The sequence below is a fragment of the Agelaius tricolor genome, unplaced genomic scaffold, assembly GCF_023055355.1.
Source record: "Agelaius tricolor isolate 1412-34295 unplaced genomic scaffold, bAgeTri1.0.p SCAF_22, whole genome shotgun sequence".
NCBI lineage: Eukaryota > Metazoa > Chordata > Aves > Passeriformes > Icteridae > Agelaius > Agelaius tricolor.
Window position 1 is genome coordinate 5,577,093 of NW_027269282.1, and position 16,133 is coordinate 5,593,225.

General features: G+C 37.3%; 1 protein-coding gene across 4 annotated transcripts in view; it reads left to right on the forward strand.

Annotated features, from left to right (window-relative positions):
- VTI1A (vesicle transport through interaction with t-SNAREs 1A) overlaps positions 1–16,133 on the forward strand; it is a 266,020-nt gene that overhangs the window by 156,106 nt on the left and 93,781 nt on the right. For 2 of the 4 annotated variants that reach the window (XM_071446308.1, XM_071446309.1), the window contains one exon: positions 2,587–2,659. In XM_071446308.1, the coding sequence (XP_071302409.1) occupies positions 2,587–2,652 (66 nt within the window). In that variant the 3' untranslated portion in view covers positions 2,653–2,659. The remainder of the gene's footprint in view (positions 1–2,586; positions 2,660–16,133) is intronic. The other 2 variants (XM_071446306.1, XM_071446307.1) reach the window with 1 other exon arrangement.

Here is a 16,133-nt window from a genome sequence, read left to right on the forward strand (position 1 = left end):
ATAAAAGCTCTGCTACAAGTCAAATAGGTTAACTGGATTATACAAGACATTAAAAGATGCAACATCTTTTAGGAAAACCTCAAAATTTGTGTAAGGCAGACAAGATATCAATGTCAGCATCTTGTTCATCTTCCTGTTTTCTCATTATTATTCTTAATATTATCTTTAAAAACTATATAGATTTGCCATTGCTAATATCAAAGCCTGTTTCAAAATGTTTTCACTACAGCAGTTCTGTGAAACACACGCAGTTTAAGAGGTTCACATTCCACCAGTTCCATTCCACACTTCTGTGGTGTGCTGGTATTGGTAAAGAAATGGTGGAAGAACTGCAATCAAATAATTCAGTTTTAAATAAAAACAAACTTACAGTTTGAAACTCTTCATGTGGGTTTTTTTTTCTCTGCCAGAGCAGGAAGAAAAGGTGTTTTCTTAGCATTCTCTTGGGAGGTAGCTAGAGATCTTCCAACTGTGTGTGTACGTGTTTGTTTCTTTTTTAATGTTTCTTTTGCTTATTTTGTGGGTTTTTTATTACCATAAAAACATGAGGTCGTCTTGCTTAGAGGAGTTTGTCAAACCCCTAAGATTCAGCTTCCCCTTCCTAACTATCAGCACTGATTCTAGCTGTCAGGTAGAATCCTGCAGCAAGAGAGGAAAGTTAGGATCAAACATTTAATGGTAAAAAGGAGAGCGCTACTTTTCTGTGAAAAGGGAGGAGAAGCCCCAAGTGTTAAATGCATCTTTATGAATAATAAAAGACCAATGTAAAGCATACATTTGTACTTCAGATTCCCTTCTAGCATAGATAAGAACTTGGCTTTTTAATGAGCCTTTTAAAAATTATTGTGACGTTTTTTCTGCTGTTACTTGTGTCAAACCGGGCTAAACTGCTTTTCTGGAGCTTGGATTGTCTAGATGAATCAGGAAAAAATGAGGGAATGGCCTCCCTGGAATATAATACTCATCTTTGTTCCATCATAGCACATAATTACAGAGATCTGAGAGTTAGTGCAAGCCTTCCCACTGAATATGATATTGCTAAGAGCAAGACTTGATTGGTGTTATCCAGTCCCAGCTTCTACTTGGTATTTTCTTAATAGCTTTTATAAGAATAAGGAGGAAATTTATGCAAAAAGGTTATGTGACACTGATTGTCACATCACCTACTGATTCCAGTAATAAGCATTAAATCTGGCAGCAAATATTTACAGTGTTGTGCTCCAGAATAGAGACTGGGTTTAATATTGCTGCTGTTCAAATATTCAAGATATAATAGTGGTTTGTTATGGTGAAGGTGATTTGTTATTGGAAGACTGCCACTCTCCTTGGCAGTGTTACTGTTTTGATGGATTTGAAACACAGGATGCATTTTGTCTACTACAACAAAGTTTTTTCAGTAAGAAGTCAATGACTCAGGTAATCCTTTCAATCTCATTTGATTATGAAGAAGTAAATATTCAGCTTTCACAAGGAGAAGAATTTTTTTATGTATATACACACAGCTGTGTTTTGGGGCATGTTAGAAATAGTGGTCTCTGTTTTTTCATAACTGAAATAGTCATATTCATTACATTATCTTTTTACAGTAGATTTTGATGTCTCACTGGTTCCAAGATGTCTAAAATGTCAAAAGATGTCTCTCTTCTAGCTGCCAGTGGCAGAAGAGGTGATAGGAAAGTAACTCCATTCTTCCTATTATCTTCTAATTTCTAGATTTCTTTTTGTGTGACACTGATAAAGAGAGGGGACATTTTGATCCCTTTTAAAAAGCAATAGAAATAAACATGAAGTTCATTTGCTTCATAAGTTTTCATCTACTCTATTTCATTTTTTTACCTATTTTGCAATATTTTGAGAGCTGTAGAACAAGACAGCTAATTAGGTATAGCTGTAAACTGTAGATTTCCTTTGTCCTAATAAACTACAAAAATGGTCATTTCAGTGAGTGAGAGTTCCTTACATGAAAAAAATCTCACCATATCTACTGTACAGCTGTTCCTTCTGTACATGTGCATATACTATTCACAAAGCATTTGAGCACCCAGGCCACAGGTGGCTGCTATGAGGTCAGTACAAGTTTTATATTTTAAGGGGCAGTATAGACATATTTATTTTACACAGAATTGCTAAAGTGATATATTTGGTATTTCTGTTTCTTTCTTTAAACTAAAGTCTTTGAAAAACAGTGAAAGAAAGGCATGTCTTTCTTTTCATAAAGCATCAGGAACATGGCTGTCTCTTCATCCCTTGATCCTTTCACTAGTGTACACAAACAATACACATACACGTGGGACTTATGGATTCCAATGTATAGAGCTTCTACCTGCAACCCTTTATTTGTAAAGCTTTTGCTCTTTATCCTGACTCACCTTTCTTGCCTCAATGACTTCCCTTGTCTGGGTTTCATATTTATGTAAGTGAAAACAAGACAAGATATTTTTAAATTTCAGAGCTTTGGTGGCTTTACAAGCTTGTTGTGTGCTAACCCTGAAGCTGACTGACTCAGATGACTGTAGAAACCCCTGTCCTTTGTGCAGACTGGGCTGCCTGTGCCTTTTACCTTTAATGGGACTCTTTTCTCCCCAGCTTAGAGAAGCAGATGCAAACCTGGGGAAGAGTTCCAGGATTTTGACGGGAATGTTGCGAAGGTAAGGCCAAGGTAGGGACATTTCTGCTCTTTCTTTTTTTCCTTGTCTCCCTCCATGCCTTTGTTTTCAATTTTACTTCAATCTCAGCATATTGCTGGTGTACCTGACTTTTTTTTTCAACCAGGCTGCTGTGTAGAATGTCTTTGTATGATAGAAGTCTTTGTCATGCCTATGTAAAGAGTTTTCTGAACCTGAAGGATAGCCCTTGTGTAATGATTTCTCATCTTTGTTTCTTTGTATTTATTTGGAGGGTTTTGGATGTTCTAAAACATGGCGGGGGTTTGGATGTGTTCTAAAATTAAGATCTTTTGATGATGATTTTCTGTCTTTCCTATTCTTGAGTGATTTCTGTGTTTTGAGGGGTTTTTTTGCCTCAATGAGAAATGTTAAAATGAGAAAGTTGGTAAATGTTTTGGGACAGCATAAATTTATGGGCAGAGAAAAGGTTAAAATTATCAATTCTGCCTAAATAGATGGGGCAGACACACCGTCAACCCTTGTGGTTTTAGCATGTTTTTTTCCACGCTTTCAATGCTATGAAAATTGTCCCTGGGATCAAAATGAGGTGATATGAAAAGGAAAATGTCCTAAAACTCTGTGTAGGATTGAAGAGAGGGAGTTATCCACTGATTATTTCTCCCCTTAAATTTGCATTGGTGCATTCTCAGACAGATTTTTTTGAATTAGTGGCACCTCTGGATATGTGTTCTTTACCCAGTGAAGCAGCACCTGAGCTTCTCTGTGATGTCTGTATTTCTGTACATATTCAGTTTCCTAAAGAAGAAAAGCATCCCTCTAATAAGCGGTGCTGGGTGCTAAGAAAGCACAGTTTTAAAGGAGTTTAGTGCATCCTCTGAAGAGTTCAGTCTGAAATTACCCTTGCCACAGGCTTTTTTGTTGTGTGTTTGCTTAATGCACTTCGCTTATTTAAAAAAAAAGGGAAAAAAGAGGAGAAAATTTTAGCAGAGTTGTTTATTTGTCACTTGGCTTAGGAAACGTGAAAACTGGAATTCTATAAGCTGTTCTTTAGAACAAGCTTTATTTCTCCATAAGTCTCCTCAGAAAAATACCTTTGTTGGTTCCTTGTATACCAAATTGACAAAGGTTAGAGTGACTGAACCTGATGCCTTCATTCCACAGATTTCTTACAATTCCAACTCCAAAATGAAACGTATAAAATTCTCTGATTAAGAGTAATATGTAAATGACACAAGCTAAATTCAAAATCCATGGAGGAAGGAAGTGGCAATTGAAAGGGATGGTTCAGTGGCTGTAGACAATCAAAATAAACTATAAAAAAATGAAGGAAAAGAAAAGACACAACCAAACCCAAGTCTCCCCCGGAAGGGCTCTGCGACATGAGCTGTAACGAATATTCTGCATATGTCTCCATTTTGTCAAATCTCATTAAAGGGGTTTCTTGCTTTATGTCAATTGAGCTGTCCAAAAATCATTCATCATTTTAGTGCAAAAAAATTCATGCAGTTATTTAAATAATATCATATTAATGTTAAAGTTCAGCTGTCATTTAATAGTATGGCTTAATCAGACATAGCATTTAGGAAAAATAGTTTTTTCGGGCTTTACTTGGCTTTCAGGTTGGCAGATTCAAATAAGGATTTATGGGTTTCTAAACCAATGTATTCTTTCCATGTTTATGCTTGAGGTACCCCAGCCTTTTTTGAGCACCCTGTAGTCTGTTATTTTCAATAAAATAAAGTATCTCCTCATATTGTGTTTGAATACATTTGCAAGTAATTTGGAGAAGCTGAAACAAAAACATATGCTGTAACCTTTGACTTTGTTTTCTGTTTGGGAATCACAGTTAGGAGTCCTAGTTTATAAGTGTTCCATAAGCCAAATGAAAAATATGATCTTTCTGAGATAGACTTGGGCTCTTCTTTTCAGACAAAGGGATTATGTAGTTGAACACCATGATGGCATGTTTCTGTGTGTCAGAACAGCACCGGATTTCCTTGTTCTTCAACAAAAACGCTGAGCTGAGTCACCCATCTAGAAGAAATTCGGGTTAGAATTTAAGCTCAGGTTAGGTGAATGTGCCAAAAGCAATGCCAGCATAGAAGCAGCTTTCAGTAGACAATTCTCCTGATGTTGTTTAAAACCTTGTAATTGATAGACCTACAGTGAATTTAATTTGCTTGTGACTGTTGGGTAGAGGGGTCTAGCATTATCCCAATTTGTTTAGTTACAAGAATAATCATGAAATACAGAGTCCAAGAAATCAGCATGTATTAGATAAATACAACTGCAAGAAATATAATTAGCACAGATTGGCAGTTGTTTCCTAATTTCTACATACTTCAGGACACACCACACAATATTTTGCATAATTACTGGAACCAATAAAATAAAACACTGGAGGACCATCTCCACATCAATATTATACAGAAAAGGTAATGTTAAATTGAACATTGCTCAATGTAGTGGCTGTTCCCACAATATATATTTGCTGATATGCTTGAAGTCATATGCCATGCTAACAACTCTGTGCTTCAAATTAGTGCCTAACTCTTTCTAATTTTACTGTCTGGAAAGGTAAAGCAGCATCTCTTTTGAATCTGGCTGAATATATTAAGAGATCATGTATTTAGATAGCTAGAGGGCTAAATTACTGCCTTTGTATGACCTAAATTCCCTGGCCATGTGTTTGTGCATAAAATGTTTTGGAGATGGGGAATAAAAGCAGAGACAGGTTTTGTAGGTGGCCATGGCTCACTAAGGAAATCAGTGGCATAATAGGGACAGGTCTTCCTATCCCAGTTTGCTGCTCCAGCAGTAAGGTACACAGCCTTATGTATTGGAATTTGTTGTCTCACAATATTTTGAGTATGTGGGTAAAAGTATTTTTGTAATAAGTGTTTTTAAGTATTCTCACATACAAATAACCTATACCTCCATGATCTTTTTTTTCTGTAGAAACTACTTAGGTTCTACTAAGCTAATACATTCCTCTTATGGCATGGCATTACTAGGATCAGGGGGAATGGCTTCAAACTGAAAGAGTATTTTTAAATTCGATATTAGGACGAAATTCTTCATTGTGAGTGCGGTGATGGGACATGGGGGTTCAGAAAATTAACTTAGAGTAGGAATTAATTTTCAGATTTAGATGAAGCGTGCAATTCTTGTCTGTGAGGCACTGGAATAGGTTGTCTCAGGTCTCTATCTCTTGGTCTGTACTCCAGTGTGAACTGGGAAGTGTGCAGTATGCTAGAAAGAAGTAGAAAAGAATGTGTTCTGGAATATCTTCAGGGTTTTGCCCATATCCTAAGCCAATAGCCTAGAAAAGCTTATAAGAAAAGAATTTGGAAGGTCTCCAAGCCACACACAGCCCAGTGGGAAACAAACAAACCTAAAAGTAACCAGATAAAAATTTCAGTAGATTTGAATCTTTTTTCAATTAGCAGATAAGTTCTGTGTACCCCCTTCGAATTGCGGGAAAATATTTTAGAAGAATGGCTGCTACACTCCAGAACAACTTTTTATCCTGTCTGGTTCACCAGGAAATTTTTGTGTTAAAAATACTCTTTCAATCTTCAGATTTCAGTGTTCTGAATTGTTGTCAACGATGTTTTGAGAAGCTTATGAACACATCTGCATTTATAAAAGAGACTTTTAAAATTTGATTCCCAACAGAACAGAGACACTACCTCTGTCTGATAGAAATGAGGCAGTAAGGGTTCAGTTCAGCTCTCAGGTAATAAGTTATGTGGCTTGCCAACAGCTGCATGACCAATATGATTGCAATCAGAAATGGAATGGGAGTTCTGGTGAAGCTTTTTCACTCTTTCCAGGAAAATTCTGGTAGTCCTGCTTCTTGCATCACTGCTAGTCAAAGTTTGTTCTACTTTTTTAGACCTTGCAGTTATTTTTCAACATTTCACAGAATTGTAGGACAATTTAGGTTGGAAGGGACCCCTAGAGGTCATCTGATCCAACCTCCTGTTCAAAGCAAGTCTCATTAGAGTAGGTTGCTCAGACTCCAGTCACATTTCAAACACATGCAAGGCTGGAGATACCAATGTCTGTCTGAGCAATCTGTTCCAGTAGCAGCTGAGGTAAGCAAATCCTCCAGGTACCTCACTGAAATTTCCCAGTATCCAACTTGTGTCCATTGCCTCTGGTCCTAAGCAGAAGTGATTTTCAGAATTGGCCTTCAGAGTTTGGGCCTGGATTGCAGTTTTTCCTAGCAATTCTCATACAACTTCAGCAGTGGTGATGTTGTGGTCATTGGGCTGAGGGGACACTCTGTGTAGGGCAGTTCTTGGAGCAGGGCATGGGGTGCTCTGCCTCCACCCACTGACCTGGCTGTGGCCATTCAGCAGTGTATGCACAGGACTTCATTATTGCTTTCTCTGGCTCAAAGAGATGTGCAAAGTTAAGAATGTCTGTTCTGCCTCCTTGCTTGGCTACAAAGCCCACATTTCCATATGTTAGGAACAGCAGCAGGGACAGTCCCCTGTGGGGACACAAACCCAAACAAAGAGTGAGTGTTACCACTGCCTTTTCCCCTATTTCCCTACCAATCTCTGTTTCCATCCCCAAAAGTCCATGACAAAAAACTGATTTTCTTCTGAGCTAAAGCCTGTTTCAATCATACTTGGCCATGACTGTTGAGTCTCTGCAGTTTTCTGAAGGCAGGTCTTTGTATCACCAATCCAGAGTAGGGTTCAACATACAGCTACATATGCTTTGTTTTCATGCTAATAGAGGAGTTCCTCTTTCCAGGATATTTGGTCTCAAGCCAAAAGAAGTTTGAGTAGGAATTGTTTCAGCAACTGTTTTGTCCATATATTTCTATTTTTACTTCAAGATGTATTTCTACACTGAAAAATTATTGAGATGGTAAATCTTCAAGCAAAATGTCTGCTCCATGTTGAATATTTACAGCTGCAGCTGTTTACTTCAGTAATTTAGACCTTGATTTGGGAGCATATTTAAGCATATGGTTAACTTAAACCAGAGGAGCAAGTCCCTTAACTTGAGGGAGACTGAATAAGGGGGGGAAATAGGTGGCAAAATGATTCTGGGTCATCTCTTGGGGCAAGGTTTTATTATGCTCCTTGCAAATCATGTCCTTAATATTTCTGTTGTTAACTGGAAGCAGTAAAATATGCATAGTGTGTTTTAGTGCTTGTTACTGTCAATATAATAACTTTTTTTATAATTTTCCTGACTTTTAAGCATTTAATATAGTTACTTGATTCTTATGTTATTGTACATTTGTGTTTTGTTATGCAGCTAACCTTTATCAATGATAAGGTGTTGAATCTTTTCAGAAGGAAACTGATAAGCTCTGTGGTGATGTTAATCACAATCTAGTCCTTGGATGAAGAACATACTGCTTATTATTCCAGATTAAACTTTGGCATTAATTAGTACCCAGTTGCTCCTCGCTTTGTCTCTGACTTTGAAAAGAAACCTTGTTTCTTTGTTGAAGTGATGGACAAAACATCTGGAAAATATAAATGTGTCGTCAGCAAAATTCCCAAGGGTGAGCATTCTTCATCATTAGGAGTCCAACCAAAAAAGCAGGAAATGTACCTCTAGGTCTGAACAGCAAATATTTTAAAATAGTATGGGACAATATGGGTTCCCTGTCCTTAGTTTAGGTATGATGTAATCTGATGCATGTAAGATGCATTTGTTTTTTTTAATAATCAATGGAAAACCATTTTCTAAACCTTACTCATCTTTCTTAGACAGTGTTGTTTCTGCTGTTTCCACAATACTTTTTAAAAATCTTGCCCTACTTTTATTCAATGTTAGAAATACTGTTCAGCTCATGCACCATGGAGGATGCAGAAGTCTTTTGAGCTGCTATTTAAACACCAGCCATCAGTGTACATGGAGAGTTCCAGGCCACAGGCACTGAATGCCTTAAAAAGGGACCAATTTCAACATTGCAGGCATGTAGCTGGGATTAGTTTAATGCCACCGCAGCCTTTGCAAACCTTCATCTCTAACAACCTAAGTGATACAGAGTTAAGTTTTCTTCAAACCTGGAAGAAAAAAGGAACATCACGATTGATCTTCACATCTAGTAACTTAAATGCATGGGATAAAATAAGTCAGTGTTTTAATCTCCTTGTGCCCAGGCAGCTTTAGAAGGGGATGTCCCTCAGTCAGTGAGGTAAGAGCATTTATATGGTAGCATTGTTTTATTTTTCAGATTGTTGGAAAGCCTTATCCACGTCAGGCTGCCTACAGTATGTCCATTATGAGCAGGGTTCTCAGCATTCTTCAGACCACATTTCTAATTCTCTTTTTCAATTCCTTTTTGAAGTGTACAATGGTCTTTGTTCTGTCCCCTCCATTCTCTCTTTTCTATCATCTGGAATTGCTATCTCATTTGCTCCCCTTCTGTCTACTCATGTCCAGCTGAACAGCTGGAAAGAACATTAACACACAGTTGTGTTTCTGCAGGAAAGCAGGATCCCAATGGATAATTATCCTGGCTAGTCCTAGACTGCATATACCAACAATGTAAAGCATCATGATAGGTTAAGTGTTGTGTAACCCTTCGTGGTTGTTTTCTGCACTGGGAATGTTGACGACCATTAAGCAGCTAGAGCCTAAAAATGTTCACAGTGTCATGAGTGAAACAAAAGGCATTTCACAGCCAGCATTGTCCTCTCTGCACCACAGCAGGTATCCCACAACATGCTTCCTTGAGAAGCCATGTCTTACATCTGCATAAGCAGTGCAGGGCTTTCCTGCAGTAGTTGCAAGTAGGTTCCAGTAGGATGAGTTCTCTCTGATGTGATGTTCAGGAATGGTGAAGGTAGTGAATGTGTTTTGGATATGGTATGGTTGTTTATGTGAAGGAGAGAAACTGTTAGCAAAAGCTGGCATTGGGAATTGCTGAAATAATTGGAGACAACTTTTCAGAAATCAATTAAGTTAAACTCTTTAAGGCCAGTAGTTGATTAGGGGTCATATTCTTGACACTACTCACACTATAACTGTGAAAGAACAATATAGGTTGAATTTTGCACATTCATTTATTTCAGTGTTTAAGCCATAAATTCCTGAATGTAACATTTTCTGAACACAAGGTATGCATGATATCTTGCCACTGGGTCACTTCCTTTTAATCCATATATTTATATTTATAGGAAATAGAACCACCTTGGAAATCATTTCAGAAAAGTTCATCCCTTTGTGTTAAGGCAGGATTGACTGACCCTGTTTTAATCCTAGCAGATATTTGTTTGGCCTGTTCACTGATCAACATTCCCTGTCTCTTCAGTCAGATATTTCCAAATTTTCCTTAATGTTTAGCCCAAATCCTTTTTCCTGGGTAGACAGAGTTATTTTATGTGCTGGTGCATGTGAGGCGATTTCTGGTGACTTGTGCTGTGGAAAGAAACTTCTGCTCAACTTTTCTTGAATTAGAGAATATAAATAAGTGTGTACGGAATTAAATTACAGTTTCTAGTTTTCATCAAGCCAAGCCTTTTGATGGGATACAGGAATGTAAAAATAGAAGAGTTGGATTTTGTTCTAATAGGCAAATCCTGGAAGCTCAGCCTTTTCAAACAGTAGTTTCATGTGTACATGTCCTGGAGCTTTGCAAATAGAGACAGCAAAATTAAATCATTCTCATAAAGTTGCATATCTGGACTAAAACTAGACTGTATACTATGCTGACTGAAAGCAACATTTGCAAGACAAAATTACAAAAGACTGAGATTTAACTTTTTTGGTAGCACTTACCAAACACTTAAAGAAAAAGTAACTGTGTCAAACAAACATGATTTTAACTCATTTCTCCCACCCTTGCCCATAGACACACCAGTATTTTGGACAGAGATAGTGTTTAAAAATAAATGGAGGAATGCAAATTGATTTACCTCATCTTCTGTCAGGTAAAAAAGCTCCTTTGTGCCTTCTGAGTACGATTTCTGGGCCCTTGGCACTTTTCTTGCCACATTTGATTGAAATTGTTGACTTTTAATAAAAGCAAAGTTAATTTGGCTTTCCAGCATGATTCTGATTGCACACTAAGAGCTTTATCTTTAAGAAAACAATGAAGTGATCAAACTAGTATAAAACTGCTGTGATATCAGGATCTTGTCCTAATTAGCTAATCTTTTAGACTAGATCATTCTCAGTCTAGTTTTTAGTAGTAGGTCGGACTTCTGGCTAATAAGAGATCAAGTGACCAACAACTGGGAAAAGGAAAACTCAGCTGAGCACAATTTGTGTTCAAGTCAGTCAGTGATGCTCTACCTCAAAACACAGGACCTGAACCTGCAAGTCACAGTTGTGTGAGTGGTTTGCTCATCTGCAGCCCTAATGTTGGACCAGGAACTCTTTAATTTTGAGCAAACCTTGGTTGGGGTAGGGAAGGTGGTGTTTTGTAGTTGCCGTTGCTGTTATTATTGTAGTTTTACAAAGAAGGCCATAAATTATGACTTTGGGGTATCACTCAGTTTGTTACAGATAAATTAGTGCTGCTGTGGGACAATACCAAAACTGAGGAAGAATTTATATCCCTGTTAGCTTATAATATGTTGTATTGGACTGTTAAAACTCTGCAGAAGAAATGTTCACACATCACTAACCTGCTGGGCAGCTCTCAGAAGAATAAAAAAGTCATCAATGAGAAAGTGTGGCCATACAGTGAGAGATTGTTTAGTCAACTTGGTGATAGGAAGGATGAAAATTTCCTAATTCTGACTGGCTCTTTAACTAATATGGAAGATCCAACCCAAGCCATTCTGTGGTTCTCTGACTTGAATCTAATCAAGAAGGCAAAGAAGAGTCAGTGTGGAAATTGAGAAAAATGAGAAAGGCAGCGAAAAACTATTTTGCTATAAATACTGTTATTTATGTTTTCTGCAACATTTGTGAAGCTCTAAAATAATTTATGTAGGATCTCAGTGTGTAGCATTTATTACCCTAGAGCTCTTGTTTAGCTAGGAATTTGCTATATTAACCAAAGTGTAACCCAGAAGGTTTTTGTAACATCTGTGAGTTAGAGCAAAGTGTTCATATTTTCTTTTACTTATTTTGTAGATTTACTGATAATTTACGATTGCAACACTAATTTTTCTTCTTGAAGAAAAAATTGAATCTTAAAATTATTTTTGCACCAACTCCCCACCTTCCTCCTGATAAAAATGCTTGTGCAAGTGAAAAAAAACCCCACTGTTGTTTCTCTGACATGCTTATCATGGCCGCAAATAATGCATTTAAATAGGGAATTGTTTGAGAAACATGATTCTGAGTGTGTCCAATCCTGCCTGGATGTTGGGAAGCATATGGTCTACTTAATCCATGCCAAGAAACTTCCTTGCTACTTTCTGTCACCGCTGTATTTTTCAGATGCAGTTTTCAGCATGAATGGCACACACGTGTTGATTGTGAAGGTAGCATTCTTTCAGTACTGCCTTAAGCTAATTACTCTTAGTGGCAGTGGAGCTTTGTAGCTCGTTTGTGAACAGCTATTTATGCTACTACACCAGTACAAAGCAATGTTTCACATTACCAGTTTACCAGACTATTACACCATTGTGTTTTAATCCACTGTAGGTGGATGGAGAATATGAGCCATCTGTTTTATTTAATGATATAATCAGTAAACAATATATGCACTTTACACATTTGGTCATTAAAGATGCCCATATTGTTGGACCCTGTATTTACATTGTAAATTGGTGTATTCACACATCAGCTTGTTCTGGTGTCAAAGGCTTGCTGTGTTCATAAGCTGGTACAAAGCAAGCTCAGTAACTGCTCAAACCCAGTGCAGGTGGTCGAGCTAGTTGCCACACAGATCAAAAGTCAAACAACTGTGAATCTTCCTTTGAAAAGGCATTTAGAGAGACAAGGCCGGTCTTATCTTCACAAACAAGAAAGAGTTATAGATATACATCATGAAGTTATGAGAACAAAAGGGGGTTTTATAATCACTCTGCGTCAGAAAATCCAGTACTGCAGACTTTTGTGAAGACATCTTTGAAATATAAAGAACATCTTATTTTCCTGGACAAAATTTAAAGGACTGAGTCTGAATTATTAAATATGAGATGGTTCAGTCATTTCAAAACTTTGGAGACAAGAAGTTGCTTTCTCTTACAGTTGATTTAATTTAATTTTATTTTCAGCAATGCTTAAGCAGAATGAAACAGACAGTAATTGCAAAGCCCAATCTTATTCAAGGGACAGAGGTGAATGGGTGTATTTGTGCTAGAAACAAAGGAAATAGATCGATATTTCAGTTTCCCCAAAGTATCCCTCATAAGCGCCAAAAAATAATCACCAAAATGCATTAAAAATTAATTTACAAGTAAAATCTTGCTTGCTGGCACATTTGTAAGGAGGCAAAAGATCACACAGCCCCATATTAAAACAGTAATGTTCATTTTAGTGTTTCACTTAACAACTTGTGCTTAAGATGCCCAGAATTTGAAATCATTACTGGAGGACTCAGTCTCACTTCTCATTGTGTTTTATGAGGAAATAGAATTGGATTTATCACCATGTGAAGGCCTGGCTGGCATTGATGGTAGACAGGGAGGGGAAAGGGCTTGTGGAATTTGTATGGCTGAGAGTGAGTTGGCAGGTCCTCATGGCTGGAGGAGTCTTGAGCTTCACACCATGGCTTGGTTTCTGTTCATTTTGATTTCTGTCCTACATATTGCAGATGGAATCAGAGGCACTAGGGGTATACCCACTAACAAAGTCTGTGTGCTGAAATGTGTTCACTTTTCATTTACTCCTAAAGGCATGAGGAAATAGCTTTCAAAGTCTTTAAATCTATTTCAAAGGCAAGCTAATTATATTATTGGGGGTTTTCTTAATCTTGAGGTATGAAGAAAGAAGACTTTTTTACTAGGACTTTTTTGTATTGGCATGAATTTTAGAGATAAAGTATTTTCAAGTGCATGAGCAAAGAGAAGAAAATATCTCATTTTATGAGCTGTTATATATATTTCAAAATATACACTATTTTCATAGTTAAAATATTTAAAATACTACAAAAGACTCAGCTATAAGTCTTCCTTTTATAGTCTTTTCATAGGTATTTCATGTAAGTTGAATATTAAGCATTGGCATGCTTCCATAGGCTTCGTGATGTATTGCCTTTTGATTTTGAGATACTGTGTAACTAAATTATTTCTAATCTTATAAAGGGCTTGAGATTTTTTTTTTTTTTTTGCCATACCAATCCAGTAAAAACAATCAGAAACTTGGCTACTGATATTTGATTCTTAGCTTTGTCCTGGGTATATCTTGGGTAACTGTGAACACATCTGTTTCTGTGTATCTCTGAAACGAGGATAATGTTCCATATCACAGCGAAGCATTCCAAGAGCAAATGCTCTTAATTAATCTGTGCATGGTCCTCACATGACCTGATGAGAGTTTGTGAATGATAGACTGACTGGTAGTGGTGCCCATCCTGATTTGGAGTCATGGCTTAAATCCATGGAGTCATGGATTTAAAAGGAGTGAAAGAGAAGCATGGGAAGAATTTAGACTAGAGGGGTGTGGAGTATCTGATTTCCCATAATAGTCCATTGGCAAGTACATACCTCATCTCCTCAGCTATTGAACATAGCTAGGAGAAAGAGGAGGTATCAATTCTTTGTTGTCTTCTTCAGATATCAATTTGAGGGCTACAGGTGACAAGCTCATCTTGTGTTGGGTGACATTTTTGGTTTGTTGCAGACAGAAAAGAGTGTTTGAGTTGGTTTAACAAATAGAATTAACACATCCCTGGAGATCTAATGATGAACTATGTGTATGTATATATAGAGAAAGAGAGAGAGTGTAGCAGTAATGTTAAATTTGATGTGCTAGCCCAGGCAACTTCTTTCTTCTCAATCTCTCCTTACTGCTTCTGTCAGAAATTTTGTTCCTATAATTTGCTGTGGATTGTGATGTATCATTTTTGGCTGCTGTCAACCTGCAATCAATCAGGACTTTAGAAACATCTGTTAAGTACTTTAGAGTTCCTCAAAGCAGAAGCAGATCCTAACAAATGCAATGTTTTATGACTTACTATCACATCACTGCTATTTATTTGTCAAAGGAGGTGTGGAGGAGACATGTAGGCTCAGGGATGAAGGTAGACAGTCACTTCTTCTGCCTAAAATTACCTTTGTCACCATCACCTCTCACCTGTGGAGAAATAAAAAGAAACATAATTTATTACAGAACAGGGATGGGTAAAGCCACAGAGATACTCTGGGAATACATGAAAATGCTATCTGGTGTAGTAACTCAATGACCAAAAACATACCAGTGAGCCTTTGAAATGCCAGTATTTTACTGCACAACTCCTGATTAAAAAGAAAATTTAAAAAATGGATTTTAATTACATTTTGTTGAAATATCAATTGAAATTATGGTGGTCTTAGCTGTAAAGTTAGAAGAAAGGTTGTTAGACAGTTTGTGTAGCAGGCACATGTTGAAAGCTGGAGTAGAATGAGGTCTGATTGTGGTGTCTGTAATGATGCTGTAGAGCATAATTTTCATGAAGAGTGCTCTTTATAGAACATCTCTTGTGCCTGGTGCACTTGGTTGGTCATATTTTCATGGCCATCTTTGAATAGTTGAATAATTAGAAAAGCTCTACCAGCAAGGAGTGAGAGAATCAAGCTCTCACATGCCAGTTCCATCAGATGCTTCCTATTTAAGGAATCAAAGTGATCAAATGAGATGACCATTTATAATTCTTCATGCAAGGGTTGCTCTAAAGGAGTTTTTTTCTTTCTAAATTCCCAGTGTCCTCTTTGGAGTAAAATGGTGTATTTGGAATTATTTTATATTCAAATTTGATGTTATGGATGTAACATATGCACATACATAACATGTGTAGTATTTTTTGGAAGAAACTACACAAACATTATTAGAAGTGCTTGAGATCCTTAGGAATCAGCTAAGGAAAAAGGGATCTCATCTCAGAGATGCTCACTGTACATGGACAGCACAGGTGGAGCAGGGAATGTTGAATGAACCCATGCACTTTTTTCAGGCATCAATTTTTGTATGCTTACAGTTCTGTTCTTTGGAATCAGATGAAAACTCTGTGCCCAAGTGCTAGTTCTCTGAATCTGGGAGGAGGAGCAGGTGCTCAATATACCAGAAAAAAGCTGTATTATAAATGCAGAGACTAGTTTACAGTAGAATTTCTGTTTTGTCCTCTTGCTCCGCTGACCCAATTAAATACAGGTTAAATAGGAAAATATTATTGTGACTGAGCTGGATAATAGAAGTTGTTTGGGAGGGCTTTTAAACTTGGCCCTAAAATATTGAGTTCTGAGACTGACTTCAGTTTGAGACCCACTGTCTCCTGCTTTGAGACCCACTGTACCCTGCTTTCTTTGATCCAAACCCTGAGAATATGTATCATCATTTAAAGGAATGAACTGTTTTGTGAGGAGGAAGCCAAGAAGTGGCCCCAAAGAATGCCTTCCCACATGGAAAGCCACCACCCCCTGATTTGAT